The sequence below is a fragment of the Rhamphochromis longiceps genome, linkage group LG10 (genome assembly GCF_057381845.1).
Source record: "Rhamphochromis longiceps isolate RC_006_pf linkage group LG10, R_longiceps_female_GT1.1, whole genome shotgun sequence".
NCBI lineage: Eukaryota > Metazoa > Chordata > Actinopteri > Cichliformes > Cichlidae > Rhamphochromis > Rhamphochromis longiceps.
In genome coordinates this window covers 17,124,380-17,144,219 of record NC_140566.1, presented here as the reverse complement: position 1 = coordinate 17,144,219, position 19,840 = coordinate 17,124,380, and the positions used below count along the sequence as shown (strand labels likewise).

At 41.2% G+C, this 19,840-nt stretch overlaps 2 protein-coding genes across 2 annotated transcripts; both read left to right on the top strand.

Moving 5' to 3' along the window:
* The first annotated feature begins 3,341 nt into the window (after positions 1-3,341).
* Positions 3,342-16,049, top strand: LOC146660635 (uncharacterized). The gene is made up of 20 exons (XM_085420603.1): positions 3,342-4,582; positions 4,957-4,991; positions 5,765-5,990; positions 6,576-6,782; positions 6,885-6,995; positions 7,230-7,329; positions 8,310-8,377; positions 8,476-8,546; positions 8,638-8,720; positions 9,193-9,304; positions 9,421-9,561; positions 9,776-9,876; positions 10,060-10,225; positions 12,994-13,078; positions 13,169-14,236; positions 14,433-14,737; positions 14,834-14,942; positions 15,111-15,249; positions 15,352-15,748; positions 15,981-16,049. Exons 3-19 carry the CDS (start codon positions 5,774-5,776, stop codon positions 15,521-15,523), a joined length of 3,255 nt encoding a protein of 1,084 aa, XP_085276729.1. The 5' UTR covers positions 3,342-4,582; positions 4,957-4,991; positions 5,765-5,773; the 3' UTR covers positions 15,524-15,748; positions 15,981-16,049.
* Positions 16,050-16,560: 511 nt separating this feature from the next.
* On the top strand, positions 16,561-18,455 carry LOC146660634 (U11/U12 small nuclear ribonucleoprotein 35 kDa protein-like). Its single transcript, XM_085421654.1, has 2 exons — positions 16,561-16,626; positions 17,121-18,455. The coding sequence occupies exons 1-2, from the start codon at positions 16,561-16,563 to the stop codon at positions 17,667-17,669; spliced, it is 615 nt and encodes a 204-aa protein (XP_085277780.1). The 3' UTR covers positions 17,670-18,455.
* The last annotated feature ends 1,385 nt before the right edge of the window (positions 18,456-19,840 follow it).

Here is a 19,840-nt window from a genome sequence, read left to right as displayed (position 1 = left end):
ACACAACAGCTCAAATTAAAGTCCTGAAAATCTGTTTCATTTCAGCGCGAATTGTCAGTATATTCCGGGTGAAGTGAAAGCGTTACAAGGAACTGTGTATGTCAGCTGATGTGTTAAAGGATTAAAAAGTACCCTGCCGTTTTTCCCTTTTTTTCTCTTTTTTTTAAACCCCGTTTTCCTCACAGACAACTAGAGACGCCTAGATGTACTGTACATCGATGAGCCACCTCATTAACTACATAACTACAGGGTAACTAACACTGATTGCCTGTTACAATGCAGTGTTCATCTGGGATACTTTGGGTGCTGGCACTGGGTGGTGTTTTGACACTTACCAACCCACCTGGACATTGTTGCAGACCAGTCATGCATCCCATCGCAGTTACACTCCCCAGTAACAGCAGCCTCTACAAGTGGATGAAAACCAGACCACAAAAACTGCTCAACAAAGGTATTAAGCTACTTTCCCCAACAAAACAAGCCCACTGAGAATCCAGAGCACACCTGATCTATGGAGGTCCCAGGCAGCCAACAGGACCTAGAAACCAATCCACTGTTAACATCCCAGTGGTAGACTCCAGGAGAACACGTCCTACTGTATTTCAGTACCCCCAATGCATGACAACTAATGTGACCAGATCCAAATAAACGTAGGACCAAATAAATGTGGGACAAAGTGCAGTGACTATAAGGGAGAATGACATGGACATGTTACTCGTACTGAGCAATGGGTTAAAAATGTGCTATATCTGACTCAAACACACACACAATATGTAAGCTAAAGCTTGAGAATCAACCACTCCGTATCGCCATATAACCCCAACAGACCACTTCAGTCTCAGAGTGCTGGCTTACTCATGGTTCCTTGGGCATTTGAAAGTAGAAAGGGAGGCAGAGTCTTTGGCTTTCAAGCCTCTCTTCTATGGAACCAGCTCCCAGTTTGGATTCGGGAGATTTTGTTACCCTGCAATAGGTTTATGGTTCTGGGGGCTTTCCATGATACACAGAGTGTTTCTTCTTCACTCATCTTTTTTCGCTCTCCTTGTATTTGTACACTACTCTGCATCATTAAATATTAATACTTTCTGTCTCTCTCCCACAGCCTGTCTTTGTCCTGTCTCCCTCCAGTCATTCACACACACACACACAGGGTCAGTTCAAGTGGCTGCCCCTCCGTGAACTTGGTTCTGCTGGAGGTTTCTTCCTGTAAAAGGAGAGCTTTTCCTTCCCACTGTCGCCAAGTGCTAATTGTTGGGGTTTTCTATGTGTTATTGTAGGGTTCTTACCTTACAGTATAAAGCACCTTGAGGAGGTTGTTCTTGTGATCTGGCGGTATATCAATAAAATTGAATTGACTGTGAAGCACAAATATGCTGTATTTATTTAAATTTCTTTCTCTCTCTTTTTTTTTAGTATACACACTTCTGTAGTCCCCCTTAATCTGGACATAACTGTTGAAAGTGTCATCTATTTCACATGCTATCCGATGGTTAAGTGATGACGTGACAAATCCTACTTCCGGGCCTAAAGTAGTCTGCGTTTAGGGTTGCCAACCGTCCCTTAAAATACGGAATCGTCCCGTATTTCGAAACAAAAGTACACGTCCCGTATTGAGCTAATAAGGGACGCACTTTGTCCCGTAATACAGTGAGAATCAAAAGTAGTCTATAAATGTTTATGGAATTAACACTTTGTTTGAAAACATAATTCCCAGCCCCTCTCCTGCTTTGTGACCAATGAGCTGACAGCACACTTATGACAATTCGAGTATGACAATTCAGATTACCGCTCATCTCATTGGTCGAGGAAAGGTCGCTTGCGGAGAAAATACCGGAAGACAACAGATGACCACAACAAGAAGCATGGCCAACAGGGGAACAAACGCCGACTCTGCGGTGCAAGTCTCGGATGACAGTACACCTAAAGCTGGGCAAACACTGTGCGATTTTTTTCAGTCACGTTATTCAGCTCCTGCTCAAACTGCACGATTGACTCGCAGGGGTTAGAAGTTCGTATGTCACGATGTACTCTCACACTATACGGCCCGATGCTCTGATGGGACCTGAGTGCTCACACTGTGCCTCCATAACATGAAGGTTATAACAGAAAATCTGTCGCTCGCTCTCTGTCTTTCACTCACACAGACACACCACTACCATCAACTTTGCTAAATTGCTAATGAAAAACATTGATCAGGCAGCTGTGATTGAGCAGCAGTGTAAATCCAACTATTTTCACGGTTGTTGTGGTTGTGATAATTTTGTGATGCCACATCGAAAAGGCTCGGATGAGCTTTCCAAAGTTCTACAAGTTGTGCCTCCATCGCTTGTGTCCAGATCACACGCTGCACAGCCGTGCTGCGCCGTCTTTTTCACCAACGTTTACGTTTGCGCGCGAGCAGTGTGAGCGGCTGTGGTGAGAACCTCACGAGCGATTGATGATCGGGAGCTGGTCGTGAGGTGTTAATCACTTCTCGTTACCCCACGTATACTACACGACGCACGATGAAGGCCAAAATCGGTCCGATCACTCAAAAATCGGCTCAAAATGGGCCAAAAATCGCACAGTGTGAGCCCAGCATTAGAGCAGCAATGTTTGTTCCCCTCAGAGAAAGGGAAGAATGGGAAAAGGAAAACACCTGGCTGGAAAAAGTTAATATGGGCATGTGCAGTGAATATCAGCGCTATGTGGCCAGAAGTGTGATAATATAATTTATTTTGTGTAATAAACAACTGCAAGGATAGATGATTACAACAAATTGATGACTAATACATAAAAGTAATACATAGATGAATAATGATGATGAGTTAAGATGCGTAATCATGGGAACAAGCGGGTTTACAAACAGGAGCAGCTGATTAGCATTAGAAAAGCTGAAATAATACCTCAACTGAAGCCAATTGTACTAAATGCACTAAATGTGCACTGTTACAAGAATATTTTTCTTTCTATTGTTTTCTATTATTTTAAGTTAAGCAGGACAGAGTGCTTTTAAAGAAAGATTTACTTATATTCTCAAAAGTTAAGCATGACAGGCTTCTGTTTAAGAAAGAGACCTGTTTTACTGTGTTAATGTTGTCATTTTGAGCTAAAAATAAATGGCTAAATGATCATTTGTTTCACATGTGTTCATATCACAAAGAATAGAATATGCATCTACTTAAATCAACTTCAAGTCAAATGGTTAAAAAAATAATTTCACACACAAAAAAAGAGCTAGAAAATTCACCACACTGGGAAGGGTGAAGACAACTGGGTCGCCCGGCCCTGGCCACGAGGTGTCCCTTATTTATTTTTCAGGGAGTTGACAACCCTATCTGCGTTTAATATGGCTTTTGTGTTGTTAACATGTTTAATGTTTTGTATTTTCTTCTATTTAATCTCAAAAAGCTCCTAAAACAGTCAGTGATCACTGTTGACCTCCCTCGGCTTTTATTACCGCTAATCATTTATTTAAGCTCAGTTTTTAAAACCTTAGAATGTAACTGCAGCCCAGCCCATGCAGCAGTATATGAATGACTAACCTCGTATTGTGGATGGATTATCTCAGTTGTTCTCCTGGCTGAAGTTTGGTCCTTTTACAGCATCCTGCCATGCCATTACATTTGTTCCTGACCACCGAGAACACTCACGTTAACTTTTATCGAGTGGGGAAAAAGTTAGCTTGTTTATATTATGCTAACATAGCTGTGTTGCTAGCGGTCACATAGCACATCATTATATACCAGCTAGCCCAACTTCAGTAACCCTACAAACGTCACTGCTGTTTAGCTTTCTGTCTTCATTTATGTTGGAAGTGATAGCAGAGCTGTACGTTTTCATTTGTTTCCAAAACCCGGCAGTCAGGACATGCTATATTGTATTTAGATAGAAGCTAGCGAGCTAACTCCCTGCTAACTTCTAACTCCGTTAAATGTCATAAATTCCGTTTTCATGGATGCCTGGATGTTAAACTCAATTGTTACACCTGGTAGAGCAGAACGCTGATCATTTTATTAAAGATGAAAGACTTTAGACAGTTTTTCAACGCTTAGTAATGCCATAGTTATCGTTTGATATATGGACCTGCAGCAGAGTTTAGGTCCAGACACGGCTAGTGACGTCAGACTGAACAAGGAGACGACTAAGCTCCAGTTACATCAGTGCAAGTAAACAAACAATATATATAAGAAGAGTAAGAAAATAAATATACACTTTAGGACTAGGGATAAAGGGATCAATAACAATTTAAAATTTACAGTTTGATGATTTAAAGTCTCACACACAACCGAAAGGGGAGGAGGGGGCGGCTGCTTCCAAATAGAGCGCATTTCATTCATAATGATGTAAATCCAAGCCCATTATGTATTCATGATTTGAATCCTGGGTTGTGTGAAATCTCAGAAATGCACCCTAGACAAAGTGAATCTGTGAAAGGTGTGTTAGATCATGTTGTGGTGATCCTTGGGTTGAGGGATGGGTGTTCATACTGCAGTGCAAAATTAAAACCAATGGAAGATGGACAAGAAAAGTTCAAAGCCATCAGGTCCTCAGTTTAGAAAAAAGAGAAAAGAAGAGGAGGAGAAACGAGCAAAAGATACAGGTAAGCAGATGTGTCATTGGATAATGGCAGGTCATCCTGAAACAATCAGAATCAAAATACTTTATTAATCCCTAAGGAAATTATGTGGATTACAGTTGCTCCAAGAAGAAATGGTAAAAATAGTAACAGTAACGGACTAAACTCCAAACAATACATTATATTACAGATTTTAATATTAATTAGTCATTGTCAATTGTTGATTTGTTCTGTTCTCATTGTATGACGAATTATGATGGCTGTTTGGTAGCCGTTTGCATACTATGCATACTCTCTCTCTCTCTTCATATGTGTGTGTGTGTGTGTGTGTACAACAGCTTTATGTTAATGTACAAATATGTTTATGTGGTTTCCATGGTTTTTGCATCTTCTTTAAGTGCGCGTCATTCCATCTCGGATTTGGACAAGACTGGTAAGCTCTCAACTTGCTCTCCGTCTGATATGATCAGGGTTTTTTGTGTGTTTTCTTGAGGTTTTGCGACGCTGCGTGTTAAAGGCCTAGCAGCCGTCATTTAGCCAATGTGAGCCACTCTGTAAGAGCAGGTGGGAGGGAACAGCTGCTTCTGTTGTAAACGTGCTTCCGACTTGGAAATTTCCTCGGTCGAGTGGGTTATCTGGCATTTCCCCTCTTAAGTTTTCTAAACACTAATTTTTGTCGATATTTTAAGTTTGTTAGTTGGACAGAGTTAAATTAGATGTCGAAAGTTACTCTTGTCTACTGGTGTTTGTTATTTAAAAGGAATCTGACAAGATGATTCAAATAAAAACAAACGGTCAAAAACTAATATTTGGCTCTCACTTATGCTAGTCTGTTTTTGAATGTAAACAAATCATCCAATCTAACACAATTTCTGATACTTGTTTGCTGAAAGTTTAGGCGATGGTATGAGGGCAGTGTTTAATATAGCGTTATTTAACTATAAGCTATAAGAGACTTAGAGCTTTTTATTGTCATTGTGCAGTTTTTTGCACAGCGAAATTGGGTATAATCTGTTAATGTGGCTTTTGTATTTAGTTGTTGTTGTCCAAACTCACTGTACTGCTACCTAACCAGTGTAGGATTGATGTAGTATTTAAGTTTTCTTTCCCTTTCCCTTTTTCCAAAATAACAATGAGTTGTTGTTGTTTTTTTTGTTTTGTTTTGTTTTCAGTTCATAAACGTATGTGTCTATGTTCCTAATGCAGCTATGAACAATGACCATAGTTGACAGATCTTCAGAAAAGTCTGACCACGAGTCAGCCGGACTCGGACCTGGAGCTGCTGTGTACAACAGTACACCCTCCTCTGAGGACCAGCCCAAGGACCAAGGGGCTGGTCCTCAGAGTACACCCTCCTCTGAGGACCAGCCCAAGGACCAAGGGGCTGGTCCTCAGAGTACACCCTCCTCTGAGGACCAGCCCAAGGACCAAGGTCAGAGCAAAGCCTGGCTTTTTTTCAAAATGTCTTTTTAAGCTGTTTGAAGATTTTTATTGTCAGACAGAATAGTTTTCCAACCAGTTTTAGTAAATATGGAACCACACTTTTTAGCCATTATTTACCCATATTTGTCAGAATTGGTTTTAGTAACGTACAGCTAATCTTTTTGCTTCTGCTTTCACACAAGTTTGACAACTGCTTTTGTGGGTGTTGTGTTGCTGCTTCCCTTCTCCGTTCATTCATCCAGTTATGTAATGCATCCAGCTTTGCATGATCAGTCACTTCAGCTCGTGATGCAATTGCTGTTTTTATATAAAGACCGGCAGCCCAACTTGTTTAGCAGAAACAAAGGAGAAGGCAAATTGTCCTATCTTTCTTCCTGAGGCTGTTTAGGAGTTTTTCACAGTGGCCAGAATCACATTATATAACTGTTAATAGTTGTAGCTATTACTGTGATGTCCTGACATGACTTTGCCATGTGCCAGTGTGTGGTTGTATAAGTAAGGTGGCATTAAATTATCTCCTTTTTAAAATGTATTGAAACAGATTTTTAGTAATAATTGTGGCTCTGTGTGTCAGTGATCAGCAGTGGCGATGGAATTGACTTGCCCCAGAAGGTGCTGTTCTCACCAGATCGGCTCAGCCTAAATTGGGCCCAGGTTCACCTCATTGGTGCAGGCCTCCAGAACATGGGGAACACCTGCTTCCTCAACTCAGCCCTGCAGTGTCTCAGCTACACCCCTCCTTTAGCAAACTACATGCTGACGCGGGAGCACTCCAAAACATGTAAGTTTATTTCACCAACAGTGGTGTTACGCAGTCCTGCGCTGATTCTCACATTGTATCACTCCTTACTCACTCAGTATTTTGTCTCTGTCTCTGCTGCAGGTCATGAGCCAGGGTTCTGTATGATGTGTACCATGCAAAACCACATCATTCAGGTTTTTACCAACTCTGGGAATGTCATTAAGCCCATTGGTGTACTCAATGAGCTTGGGTGTAAGTGGATGACTGTTGTTGCTGTGCTCTGTGCAAAGTGTTTACCTATATTTTAATGATAGGAGGCGCTGTGTGACTGTTTACCTTTTGTAATTTTGGAGGGAAATAATCTGGAGGGATTTTGAATTCTGTTTTTAAATAAGTGTAAACTTGCATTTAACTGTGGTATCCTTTACAATAATTCACCTCCTGCTTTGTTTTTTGGTTCTGTTTTTCCTCGTTCCCCTCACACAGGGATTGCAAACCACTTCTGCTATGGAAGCCAGGAAGATGCTCATGAATTCCTGCGGTGCACAGTGGATGCTATGCAAAGGTCCTGCTTACCTGGAACCAAGTGAGTGTCATTTTACATTGCATGCATTCTAAACAAGTTAAACACACAAAAATATTTTTACTTGGGCTTGACAGTGTTTGCACTTTATTATGTAGTAAGATCCATAATTAGCTACGTAGAGGTAACACCGTGACAGTAGGAGAATATGAAATAAATCCTTTATCCTGTTTTTCAGGAAGTGCAGTTTATACTAGTTCCTTTTAACTATTAATGCTTCAATTGCTGAGAGTATTTTTCAGAAATGCAGATTCCTCAGTCTCTTGCCTGACTGACACCTCAGTTTACATACTAGGCAAGCCACTTGATATAATACCTCATTATTATATCAAGTTTTTTAATGAACTTGACTGCTCCAACACAGAAAGTATTCTTACACTGGGTGTGGTAGCTTGTTTTGGTAACAGGGCTTGAAAAGATCAGAAGCGGCTTAAACGTGTAGTAAAACAGGTGTCTGGGATTATGGCAGAGAGCTGCCAGACTTAGTGTCTAGTATAGATTTCTTCTGAGGCAACAGGGTAAGCAGTGTGAGCAGGAGCACTCAACCCCTCAGGTCATCTCTTATTCACCCTAATGGCATTAGTGCTATTATTGCAGCAGCAAAATTCAGAAAATCCAGGTTTTTCTATGTGTTACTATAGAGCTTCGAAGTCTATGTGCACATTTAACCAAAACTACACGTTTAACAGATGCACTGGGCTGAGTGTTGTGCTTCTTGTTAGACTCCTAAAAATAATTTATTAATTCATTTATTTTTTTAAGAACCTAAAGTGTCAATTCTCATCAAATCAATTCTTCCCGTGTAGCAGCAGATGGCCTCTTAAGTAATTAATCGTGCTCCAATTCCTCCTATTGTCTTTTCTGCTACTTGAATACTGTAAAGTGATTGTCTGGTTCCAAAATGCTAAAAAATAAATGGTCAGTCAGTTAATTGTTGCACTGTCCTTATTAGTTAACTTTTGTGCTTTATCTTTTTATTATAGATTGGACAGGCAAACGCAGGCAACCTCTTTCATCCATCAAGTGTTTGGCGGGTACCTAAGATCCAGAGGTAAGTCACTGTTTTTTAAGGTTGATTTATTTTTCTTTTATTTGTCTTTTTATGTCTTACAGCTTGTGTGATACTCATAGCACTGATTTCTGTTTCAGTTAAATGTTTAAACTGCAAAGCTGTCTCAGATACATTTGACCCTTTTCTGGATATCACTCTGGAAATTAAGGTAATTGGACAACATTCAAAGTGACGTTGCTACTATGTATTCTCTGCATTATGGAGTGTGAGGTTTTTCCTCTCTCTCTCTGTTCATATAGACTGCTCCAAATGTCTCCAAAGCTCTGGAGCAGTTTGTCAAGCCAGAACAGCTGGGTGGCGAAAATGCGTACAAATGCACCAAGTAAGTCAAATCAAATCAAATCAAATCAAATCACTTTTATTGTCACATCACATGTGCAGGCACACTGGCACAGCACATGCGAGTGAAATTCTTGTGTGCGAGCCCCACAAGCAACAGAGATGTGCAAACACAACAACACAAACGAGCAAAATACAAGAATGGCCAACCTGAAACGAATAAATATATGTACAATATATAATAGTGTATGCATTTCTGGATGTGTATACTAAATATTTTCCTACGTGTGTGTGTGTGTGTGTGTGTGTGTGTGTGTGTGTGTGTGTGTGTGTATACACATTTTTACAAATTAAATAGTAAAAAAATAAAATAAAATAAAATAATAATAATAATAATAATAATAAAATATATAAAATATACAGAGTTGAATATGTGCAAAGAGATGCCAAACCATGATGAGTTTTAGTGTTTAGGTGTGATTTTTGTCAACAAGCTGAATGTTTGTTTCCTTCAGGTGCAACAAAATGGTAACGGCCTCAAAAAGATTTACAATCCATCGCAGCGCCAATGTGCTCACCATCTCACTCAAACGCTTTGCAGACTTCAGTGGAGGCAAAATCACAAAGGCAAATGGCCAATAGTGTCTGCTTAAGTCATAAAGATACATGACAGATGCTTTGTTTTATTATAAAACAGGATATTTGCATGTAATGTTTGAATTTTTTTGTTTGGTGGTCATCAGGATGTGAAGTATTTGGAGCATCTGGATCTGCGGCCCTTTATGTCGCAGTCCCACGGGGAGCCCCAGCTCTACAGGCTGTATGCTGTGCTGGTTCACTCTGGATTGAGTTGTCATACTGGACACTATTTCTGCTATATTAAGGTACTGGCTGTGCCCGAATCTGTTTGAATGCTGCTGTTGCGTAGTACAAACAAACAAACACCATAAACAACACATTTCAGCAGAAAACTACTTTGTATGCATTGAAAGAAAGAAAAAAAAGACCCCTATATAACCATAAGATTCTTCTTTTTAGCTCAAATTCAATTCAGAAACTGAATCTGCTGTGTCACATCTCTCTCATTCTGTCTCACAGGCCAGCAATGAGCAGTGGTTTCAGATGAATGACTCGTCCGTGTCAGTCAGTGACATTAGCACTGTTCTCAACCAGCAGGCCTATGTCCTCTTCTACATCAAGTGAGTAAACATCGGTATTTTTAAACATTCTAGGCTTATTCCTTCAGTAGAACTTTTCCCATCATTATTTAATAATGTAGACATGTTTATTCTCACTTTTCTTGTAGAAAATGTATTATTATAACCTAATGTTATAATGTTGATGCTTTGTCATGGTTAATATTCTTTTTTCCATGTCATCAGGTGCACAGATGTGGGAAAAACTGGGGACTACAGCCACTTGAACCATAACGCTGGCATATCTGGTCAGGCATCTCCCCAGCCGGTGGTGAGCCCAGGCACCATCGCCACCATGCCTCACAACAGTGTTGGCTTCATAGGTCCCCAGCTGCCACCACACATGAACAAGGTACTTCCTCACCTGAGGGTACTGATAATGTTGTTGTTTTTGTTAAACCCAGTGTTTCATGCAAAATACATTTGTACCTTTCAATTGTGTCTGTTTGAAAAGAATGAAATGATATCATATATTCCTTATTGGCCTACATTTGTACAAAATTCCAAATTATATACACAAAGTCATAGAAATCACTGCTCCAATTGGTCATCATGATTTTAATATTCTCTTTTTCCATAACAATGAAATACGCCTTGGACAAATATGACACGTCAATATTTCATTAGTGTTGTCACATCACATCCTGTAAGCATCGTCTGTCTGTGTCCTTTCTCTGGAAATTAATATTTCCAGCCAATATAGGCAATCCATCAACATGGCTGGAGAGTTGGTAGTTATATACAGTCTGTATAAGTGTGGTTAATCCAATGAAGATTTGTAAGGAGATGGCAGTTACTGTGAATTTACAGCAGTTACACAGTGATTAGTAATAAACAGAGCCAGTGAGAGTGAGTGGATATAAGAAAGTCAGTGACTCAGGTGTGTCGATTGGTTCTGTTTGTGAGACTGGAGGAGACGTAGAAATCTTTTGTTTTAAATCTTAGTTAGGAAGATTCCTGTTTGAAAACAAGCACTTTTTGTGAGAAATACAAGAAGTACATCTGCAGAAAGCACACAGTTACATTCTGTCCATCATGTGGACAAAATCGAAAATGTTGAGCATTGAAAAACTGAGAACGTTGGGCAAGTTCAAAATACGTGTTTGTAAGAACGAAAAACCAAATTGTTCCTAAAATAGTTATGGAAAGTCACTGTTGTATGTCTGTGTTCTACATGTTTATCTGATGGAAAATAAAGGTGCTATTGTTTTATTGCAGTTTCTTGACAATTCTGAGTGGATTTACACAGTATGGGTCAAAATGACCCGCAACAAAATCAATGTCACTTTTTTGTTTTTCAACATAATACAAGGGTTAATTTCCAAAACTTCCATATGATCTTCAATTTGTAGCAGATCCACTATCACACAGCAGCTGGAGCAGTTTCAAATGGAGGTCAGTCCACTGCTGCCACCTGTGGCCAAATACCAAGCCTACCATAGCCTACTACTAGATTAACTTGCTATGATGACATTGAGTAGAGGCTGAGTGGCTGCACTTACCCCTGGTACATCCAAATCTACCCACAAACATGTTGAAAGATGCAATGGCAGCAATGTGGCTTGTCAACACTGAAAACAATCAGTAAGCAAAGACAACAGGGATCACTTTTTTCTGTTTATTTAGCACCCACAACATTTGTAGTCGCCTTCTGCACAGGGGAAGTCCACACACACTGTGTGGTACCACTTTCCACAGAAGGTGCATTCAATCTACAAGACTGAATGAGAAAGTCAGGGTCATTGTCTGACTGTTTGACTGGGGCGATCGTGGCTCAAGAGTTGGGAGTTCGCCTTGTAATCGGAAGGTTGCTGGTTCGAGCCCCGGCTTGGACAGTCTCGGTCGTTGTGTCCTTGGGCAAGACACCTCACCCGTTGCCTATTGGTGGTGGTCAGAGGGCCCGGTGGCGCCAGTGTCCGGCAGCCTCGCCTCTGTCAGTGTGCCCCAGGGTGGCTGTGGCTACAATGTAGCTTGCCATCACCAGTGTGTGAATGTGTGCGTGAATGGGTGGATGACTGGATATGTAAAGCGCTTTGGGGTCCTTAGGGACTAGTAAAGCGCTATATAAATACAGGCCATTTACCATTTACTGTTTATTACTAATCACTGTGTAACTGCTGTACATTCACAGTAACTGCCATCTCCTTACAAATGTTTATTAGATTAACCACACTTATACAGACTGTATATAACAACCAACTCTAAAATGTTTGTTCGCAGAGAAAAGACACAGACTACGGTAACGACATGTGATGTTACAAAACTAGTGAAATATTAGTGTCATTTCATTCATTTCAAAGGTTTATTTGCATGACGCACAAACAGACACAATTGAAAGGTACAAATGTGCATGAAACGAATTCAGACGTGCTGCAGATGTGTGTCACAAGTTGATCTGGCTGTAGGCTGTGGCACTTGGCCAGTGGTGGCGCTGGTTGACTCGAGTCCATGTTAGTGCACACAAAGTAAACTGCTCGCTTTAGTTGTGAAGCAAAAACGCTGAATTCGGAGAAACAAACCGTGTGAGGGGAACGATAACGACAACAAGAGTCTCCCGATCGTTTACTCTTGTTGTCCTGTGAACAACATCGGCATGGTGTTAATTGTTTGCTGTTTTCGCGATCGCGTCGCGCATGAGGATAACCCTAGGTAAACTCGCCACATTTTTAAACATTTTGTTGTTCAACAGCATCAAGACTGACGGAGTGTGTTTGAGATAACCTCACAAGTGTCACAGATGACACATTTGGCGTTTTTTTGCTAGTCTGTAGGTAGCAGCTCCTGAAACGGAAGTCTGCCACACATCTGTTCGACTAACGCCAGTTGATCTAAATGCCAGTAGATCTGGAACACCGGCAGCCTCGCCTCTGTCAGTGCGCCTCAGGGCGGCTGTGGCTACAATTTAGCTTGCCATCACCAGTGTGTGTGAATGGGTGGATGACTGAACGTGTAAAGTGCTTTGGGGTCCTTAGGGACTAAGTAAAGCGCTATACAAATACAGGCCATTTACTTAATGCTGAAATCTAATCTATTGTATTAAATGGGTATGCTTGTAGTTTGGGTAATTTTGTTATGTCAACAAGTTCTGTTTTAAAACTTAATCTCTTGTTAACTGTTCAGATTGCTGAGGTGATTGATGATCGACCTGAGGAAGTGAAACAGATGGAAGTTTTTAGGACCAGCAACAGATGGAAAGCAATTGGAGGTAAATAAGAAGTCACAGAAGTAGGGGGGGATTTGTGCAATATTAAGTTAAGACTGTTGTTTACTATAGTTTTACTTCCTCTCCTAAAAGTGGATCAAAATGATGACACAGAGGAAGGAAATGGAAAAGAACATCAAAATACAGAGGCTGGCTCATTAAGCAGAGGTCGACATGACTCACCCGAGTTGTCTTCAAAGAGAAGAGGACAGGATTCTCCTGTCAAAAAGACCCGGCATGACTCTCCAGACATCTCTCCACCAAAGAGAAGTCGGAAGTACTCTCCGGATGTCTCTCCTCACAGGACAAGACGTCACGACTCTCCTGATGTCTCTCCTCCCAGGATTAGACCTCACGACTCTCCAGATGTCTCTCCTCCCAGGAGAAGACGTCATGACTCTCCAGATGTCTCTCCTCCCAGGACTAGACCTCACGACTCTCCAGATGTCTCTCCTCCCAAGAGAAGACGCCACGACTCTCCAGATGTCTCTCCTCCCAGGACTAGACCTCACGACTCTCCAGATGTCTCTCCTCCCAGGAGAAGACGTCATGACTCTCCAGATGTCTCTCCTCCCAGGACTAGACCTCACGACTCTCCAGATGTCTCTCCTCCCAGGAGAAGACGTCATGACTCTCCAGATGTCTCTCCTCCCAGGACTAGACCTCATGACTCTCCAGATGTCTCTCCTCCCAAGAGAAGACGTCACGACTCTCCTGTTGTCTCTCCTCCCAAGAGAAGACGTCATGACTCTCCAGATGTCTCTCCTCACAGGACTAGACCTCACGACTCTCCAGATGTCTCTCCTCCCAGGAGAAGACGTCATGACTCTCCAGATGTCTCTCCTCCCAGGACTAGACATCACAACTCTCCAGATGTCTCTCCTCCCAGGAGAAGACGTCATGACTCTCCAGATGTCTCTCCTCCCAGGACTAGACATCACAACTCTCCAGATGTCTCTCCTCCCAAGAGAAGACGTCACGACTCTCCTGATGTCTCTCCTCCCAGGAGAAGACGTCATGACTCTCCAGATGTCTCTCCTCCCAAGAGAAGACGTCACGACTCTCCAGATGTCTCTCCTCCCAGGAGAAGACGCCATGACTCCCCAGACTTGTCACCACCAAGACAGTGTTCAGGAAAGTCAGAAAAAATGCAAAGTAAAGGTGAGTGATCCATTTAAATTGTAAAGTGGAATCTGGTGTGGCATATGAATAAAAGTAAAAAGCAGAGACCCATTTAACATGAGTTTTGAATTGAAATTTATTTTAAAGACATAGCTTGATCTAATAATAAATCTTTAATTTTTGTTCAAAAGGCATTACAAAATGAAAATTAACAAATTAACTGTGTCTTTGTCAGATTCAGCCTCCAACAAAAGCAAGCTCAGCTCATCCTTGTTAAGTAAAAAACGCTCACCGGATCCTCATCGGTCAGCGGTGGCTAAGAAGGGTCAGAATAGACATGATTCAGACTCGGATCCGTCTCCCCCGAGGAAAAGGCCCCTGAAGGGAAACGCCTCAGACTCCGACCAATCTCCCCCAAGGAGGCCCTCAAAAACTAAACGGGGCTCAGACTCTGACCAGTCTCCACCCAGGGGGCAGCCACCGAGTGGAAGGGACTCGGATGGAGATTTGTCACCACCTCGTAGGCCAGGCCAGTCACAGGTAAGCAGACTGTGTTGGAACAAAGATTAATGTCAAATCTGATTTCACTCAAATGTTATTATATTTTTCAATTGTCTTTTTTTTTTTTATAACCAGGGCCAAAGGATGCTATCTGGTGGAAAGGCAGGCCTGGTTTCTGTGGACATTTTAAGGAAAGAGCAAAAGGAGAACAGACGCAGAGAAAAACACAATCAGCCACTTGAAGGTTTCATCAACTTTTCTCTCTTAAGATATTTTTACACCCATTGATGGAAGAGCTTCATACAGCTTTGCATCTCATTTCAGCTTATCATCTATATTGTCGTATTTTATTTAGTCCTAAAATTAAATAATGAAGTTTCTACATACTTACCCATTCATCCCCTTTGACCAGATGAATCGCGTAACGCTCAGACGATTTTCAGAGACAAAAGTGGCAAAAGCAGGGATCTGGATTCAGAGAGAAATGAACAGAAAAAGAAAGCTGGTGAAAAAGCGGCAACAGACAAGAAATACGCTCAGTGGGGAAAAGGGTAAATGTGCATGATCATTTCAAATATCACAGTTTATGTGATTATATCCACATAAAAAATTATAAAAGTGGTTCAATGGTTTATGTTAAAATGTATGTATAGGTTGGCACAGATCCAGATGCATCACCAGAAACTTAAGGAAGCGCTGCGCGAAGCCCTTAAGCCACTTGAGGATCTTGACCGCATGTTGAGAGAACAGGAAAGAGAAGGCGATCCTATGGCTGCAATGCTCAGGCGTAAAAAGGACCGTGGCACAAAAACACAAGATGTTTAACATTACATATGTTTTATTTTATTTATGACTTTATTTTATTTCACCAGGTCAATCCTTGTAAGAAGCTTTTAAATAGCAGCAGTTTTGTTTTTGCTACTGTTTGTATTTTTATTTATTTGTATGTTTGTTTTGATTTTTTGTAGAGAAACCTCGATATAAAGGCCCTGCTCCACCTCCAAACCGGTTCAATATTCCACCGGGGTACCGCTGGGACGGAGTTGACAGGTAGAGTTTGTGCATCGGTGACAGAGGAAAACTGTTGAGGACAGAACTGTAGTTTAATATTGAATGTTTTTAATACACACATCAGTTTGTCATTTTGCACATTAATGGTAAAGAAATTGTGATCATTTTTTTCCACGTCTATATTAAATTTGCGCCTAATTGAATGGATTGTCTTTGGCCTTTTAGCTTGTCGTATCATAATTAATAGGGTTATTTTATTTGTGTCTTGCAGGTCAAATGGTTTTGAACAGAAACGCTACCAGAGGATAAAAAGGCTGTGCAGGAAGCGGCCTATAAATGGAGTGTGGAGGATATGTAAAGGCTTTCAGAAAATGATGAATCTGGAGCAGAGCTAAAGAGCACACCTTCTCAACCTTTATGTATAATTGTTATGCTGTTAGAACAACAAGACTAGATGCATCTACGCAGCAAAAGTTCTTTTTTAAATAAACTACATAGAAGAATTTGTTTCACCTTTCCAAACCCTTTTGATACTGTACCATGTGTATCAGATGGAACTGTACAGAAAAATGAAGTGAAGCATGTTCACAATTTTTGTAAGAAGTTATTCACCGTGGAGCAGAAGCTGTTGTGGTTTCAGTGTTTTATTAAAGAATGTTTTTGTAATGCATTGTCCCAAGAGTGTTCAGGCACCTGTAACTTGGATAGCATTTGACATTCAGTCTTTTTAGATAATTTTATACACTTACCACCCATTTTATTAGGCAACAGTAACTCAAATAACCGCTTGTTACAACCAACATATTTTGGTCCTGGACATAGAAATAGAGACATGTCCCTCATGACTCCAAATGAAACGTAGTGCACAGCAACCAAATGCTGAAAGAGAGTGTCCACAGCTGACTGTCGATGGTATGGTATAGCTGTGAGGCGTTTGTGTACAAGATAAATGCACATTTGAGAGTTCTGTGGTGTAGCTAAAAAGACTGGCCTACAGAGATGTGAAAAAAGCGGCATTCAAATAAGTCATTCCTTGCCATATTAATCAGGGAGTGCATACACTGACAGGATGCTGTGACTCTCACAGTGAGGGAATCAGGTTGGGCTCTAATATTTTTTCTAGCAATGTCCGATTCAGTCTAACATCTGTAAAAGTTTTAAGGCACTTTCCACCAGCACTGTCAAAAAGAATTATGGAAGAATGATTTGTAGAATCAAGGAATCGGTGTCCTGGTTGCACATGCTAGACCAATGGCTTAATAACACAACAATGCTATTGCCTTTAATCTGTCACTATCTATGCTATTGATTATGGTGTAATTATATAAAATTATTTTTTTTTTTAAAAAAGTGACAGTATTGTGCAATGAATAAAAAGTTTTATTTATAAACTTTTTATTTTTATAAAAAGTATTATTTATTATTAATAATAATAATAAACCTTACTTCATATAAACTACACAAAGTGTTCTCTAAGTACGGAGACATCCAGCGGCTCCGGCTGGTCCGGGACATTGTCACGGGTTTCTCCAAAAGATATGCCTTCATTGAGTACAAAGAGGAGCGATCTGTGGTCGGGACAGCTAACAAGCTGGTGGTCGACCAGCATGAAGTGTTCGTGGATTTTGAGCAAGAGAGGACTCTTAAAGGATGGGTGCCGCGGCGGCTCGGCGGCGGGCTTGGAGGGAAAAAGGAATCCGGACAGCTGCGGTTCGGCGGCAGGGACAGGCCTTTCCGTAAACCCATCAATCTCGGGGTAGACCCGGTGCAGGAACGAGGTGGTGGTGGTGGTGGTGGAGGGAGGGAGTGGGGCAGACCAAGCGGGAGAGCCAGAGAGGATCGGGACCGACACAGAACAGAAGAGTGGGGCAACAGAGGAAGGAGAGATGACCGGGACAGAGGCCGAGAGTGGGATGACCGCAGGCACGGAGACAGGAGCAGGCACCGGGACCGGAGATGAAGCATGTGGCTGCACTTCAGCACTTCAGCTTTCAAAGGAGGACAGTGAATGAGTGTGTGACTTGGATAACTGTTTGTGTGAAAGGTTACTTTTTTGTATGCTGATATTCTTCAGATTGTACTGTATGGTAATCAGGACTCTGCCTGTGGCTGTCATATTCAGTTCTTCTCAGGGAAGTCTCAGGAATGACAAAGTAGGGTTGTTGTGTTTTGTTGGGGTTTTTTTTTTTTTTTTTTACAAGTCTTTATTCTAGCGAAAAAATTACAATACGGGTGGTGTCCAGCCAAATGAGACTTACATCCATCATGTCAAACATGAGCGCCAGCAGCCAGAATCACTGCTTAAGAGTCCAATTGGATTGCTTTGGGAAATCGGAACTGTATTTTTATACAGTTATCATAAATATTATTACCCCACATATACAATTCAAATTTTATTTCTTGCAATTTAAGTCCCAACAGACTTTTTTCCCCATTTACTACAGAATGTTGTTTATCATGTAGATAAACTGAGACAAACAAAACTGCATTTCTTTTTCTGATATTAAGATATTCCAGGGATTAAATGCATAGTTAAACTTCTTTTCACTGACAGAAAGGGAAGTTTCGCTGGTCCGGCCCACTCAATGTCAAAGGCTATATGTGACTCGCAATGTAAAATGAGTTTGCAGTTTTGTTTTGTTTTTAAAAAAGCATAAGTTTAAGAGCACATTGTCAGCCCCATTTCTTTTTAAAAAATGTAAATCAGATTATATCATAAACAATAAAATTCGTCATTGTTTTGAAATCTAAGGTGTTACTGTTTGTCAAAGTGTTGCAACATGTTTAAGATTTCCCAAGTTGGGTAGTTTTCCAGTGTAGCCTCATGTGACCCCTGTTTTCAGAGTTGGTAATGATGTGTTGTGCAAGATTTATACTTGAGGGAAGAAAACTCAGTATTCAAACACATTTACTCCTTTTTCCATATACATGCAACTCAGGAATTTGAATCAAATGCTTACTCAAATCAAATCAAAATCAAATCAAATCACTTTTATTGTCACATCACATGTGCAGGCACACTGGCACAGCACATGCGAGTGAAATTCTTGTGTGCGAGCCCCACAAGCAACAGAGATGTGCAAACACAACAACACAAACGAGCAAAATACAAGAATGGCCAACCTGAAACTAATAAATATATGTACAATATATAATAGTGTATGCATTTCTGGATGTGTATACTAAATATTTTCCTACGTGTGTGTGTGTGTGTGTGTGTGTATACACATTTTTACAAATTAAATAGTAAAAAAAAAAAAAAAAAAAAAAAAAAAAAAATAATAATAATAAAATATATAAAATATACAGAGTTGAATATGTGCAAAACAAGTGGCATTTATATACAGTGTGGAGTGCATAATGTTGACGTTCCAGTAGTGAAGCTGAGGTGTCTATGACGTGTTCAGCAGTCTGATGGCCTGGTGGAAGAAGCTGTCTCTCAGTCTGCTGGTACGGGACCGGATGCTGCAGAGCCTCCTTCCTGATGGAAGCAGTCTGAACAGTTTATGGCTGGGGTGACTGGAGTCCTTGATGATCCTCCCCGCTTTCCTCAGGCACCGCTTCCTGTAGATGTCTTGGAGGGAGGGAAGCTCACCTCCAATTATCCGTTCAGAGCACCGCACTACTCGCTGGAGAGCTTTGCAGTTGTAGGCGGTGCTGTTGCCATACCAGGTGGTGATGCATCCAGTGAGGATGCTCTCAATGGCACAGTGATAGAAGGTCCTGAGGATGCGGGGGCTCATGCCGAATCTTTTCAGTCTCCTGAGAAAGAAGAGGCGCTGCTGCGCCTTCTTCACTGTTTTGTTTGTGTGTACTGACCACGTAAGATCCTCAGCCAGATGTACTCCAAGGAACCGGAAGCTGCTCACTCTCTCCACAGCAGCGCCGTTGATGGTGATGGGGGTGTGTACTTCTCTGCACCTCCGGAAGTCCACTATCAACTCCTTTGTCTTTGCGACGTTGAGGGTGAGATGGTTGTCTTGACACCAGTGGGTCAGGGCGCTGACCTCCTCCCTGTAAGCCGTCTCATCACCATTGGTGATAAGACCCACCACTGTAGTGTCGTCCGCAAACTTCACAATGATGTTGGAGCTGTTAGTGGCTGTGCAGTCGTAGGGAGTAGAGTGTGTG

What these genes read in the sequence shown, in the direction of transcription:
- LOC146660635 (XM_085420603.1), top strand. Translation starts at nt 5,774, where the DNA reads ATGACCATAGTTGACAGATCTTCAGAAAAGTCTGACCACGAGTCAGCC. An exon ending in TCCTGCTTACCTGGAACCAA is followed by an intron (nt 7,330 to 8,309) that starts GTGAGTGTCATT and finishes TTTTTATTATAG; the next exon opens with ATTGGACAGGCAAACGCAGG. An exon ending in AGAAAAAATGCAAAGTAAAG is followed by an intron (nt 14,237 to 14,432) that starts GTGAGTGATCCA and finishes TGTCTTTGTCAG; the next exon opens with ATTCAGCCTCCAACAAAAGC.
- LOC146660634 (XM_085421654.1), top strand. Translation starts at nt 16,561, where the DNA reads ATGAAACGTAGTGCACAGCAACCAAATGCTGAAAGAGAGTGTCCACAG. An exon ending in AGCTGACTGTCGATGGTATG is followed by an intron (nt 16,627 to 17,120) that starts GTATAGCTGTGA and finishes TTTTATAAAAAG; the next exon opens with TATTATTTATTATTAATAAT.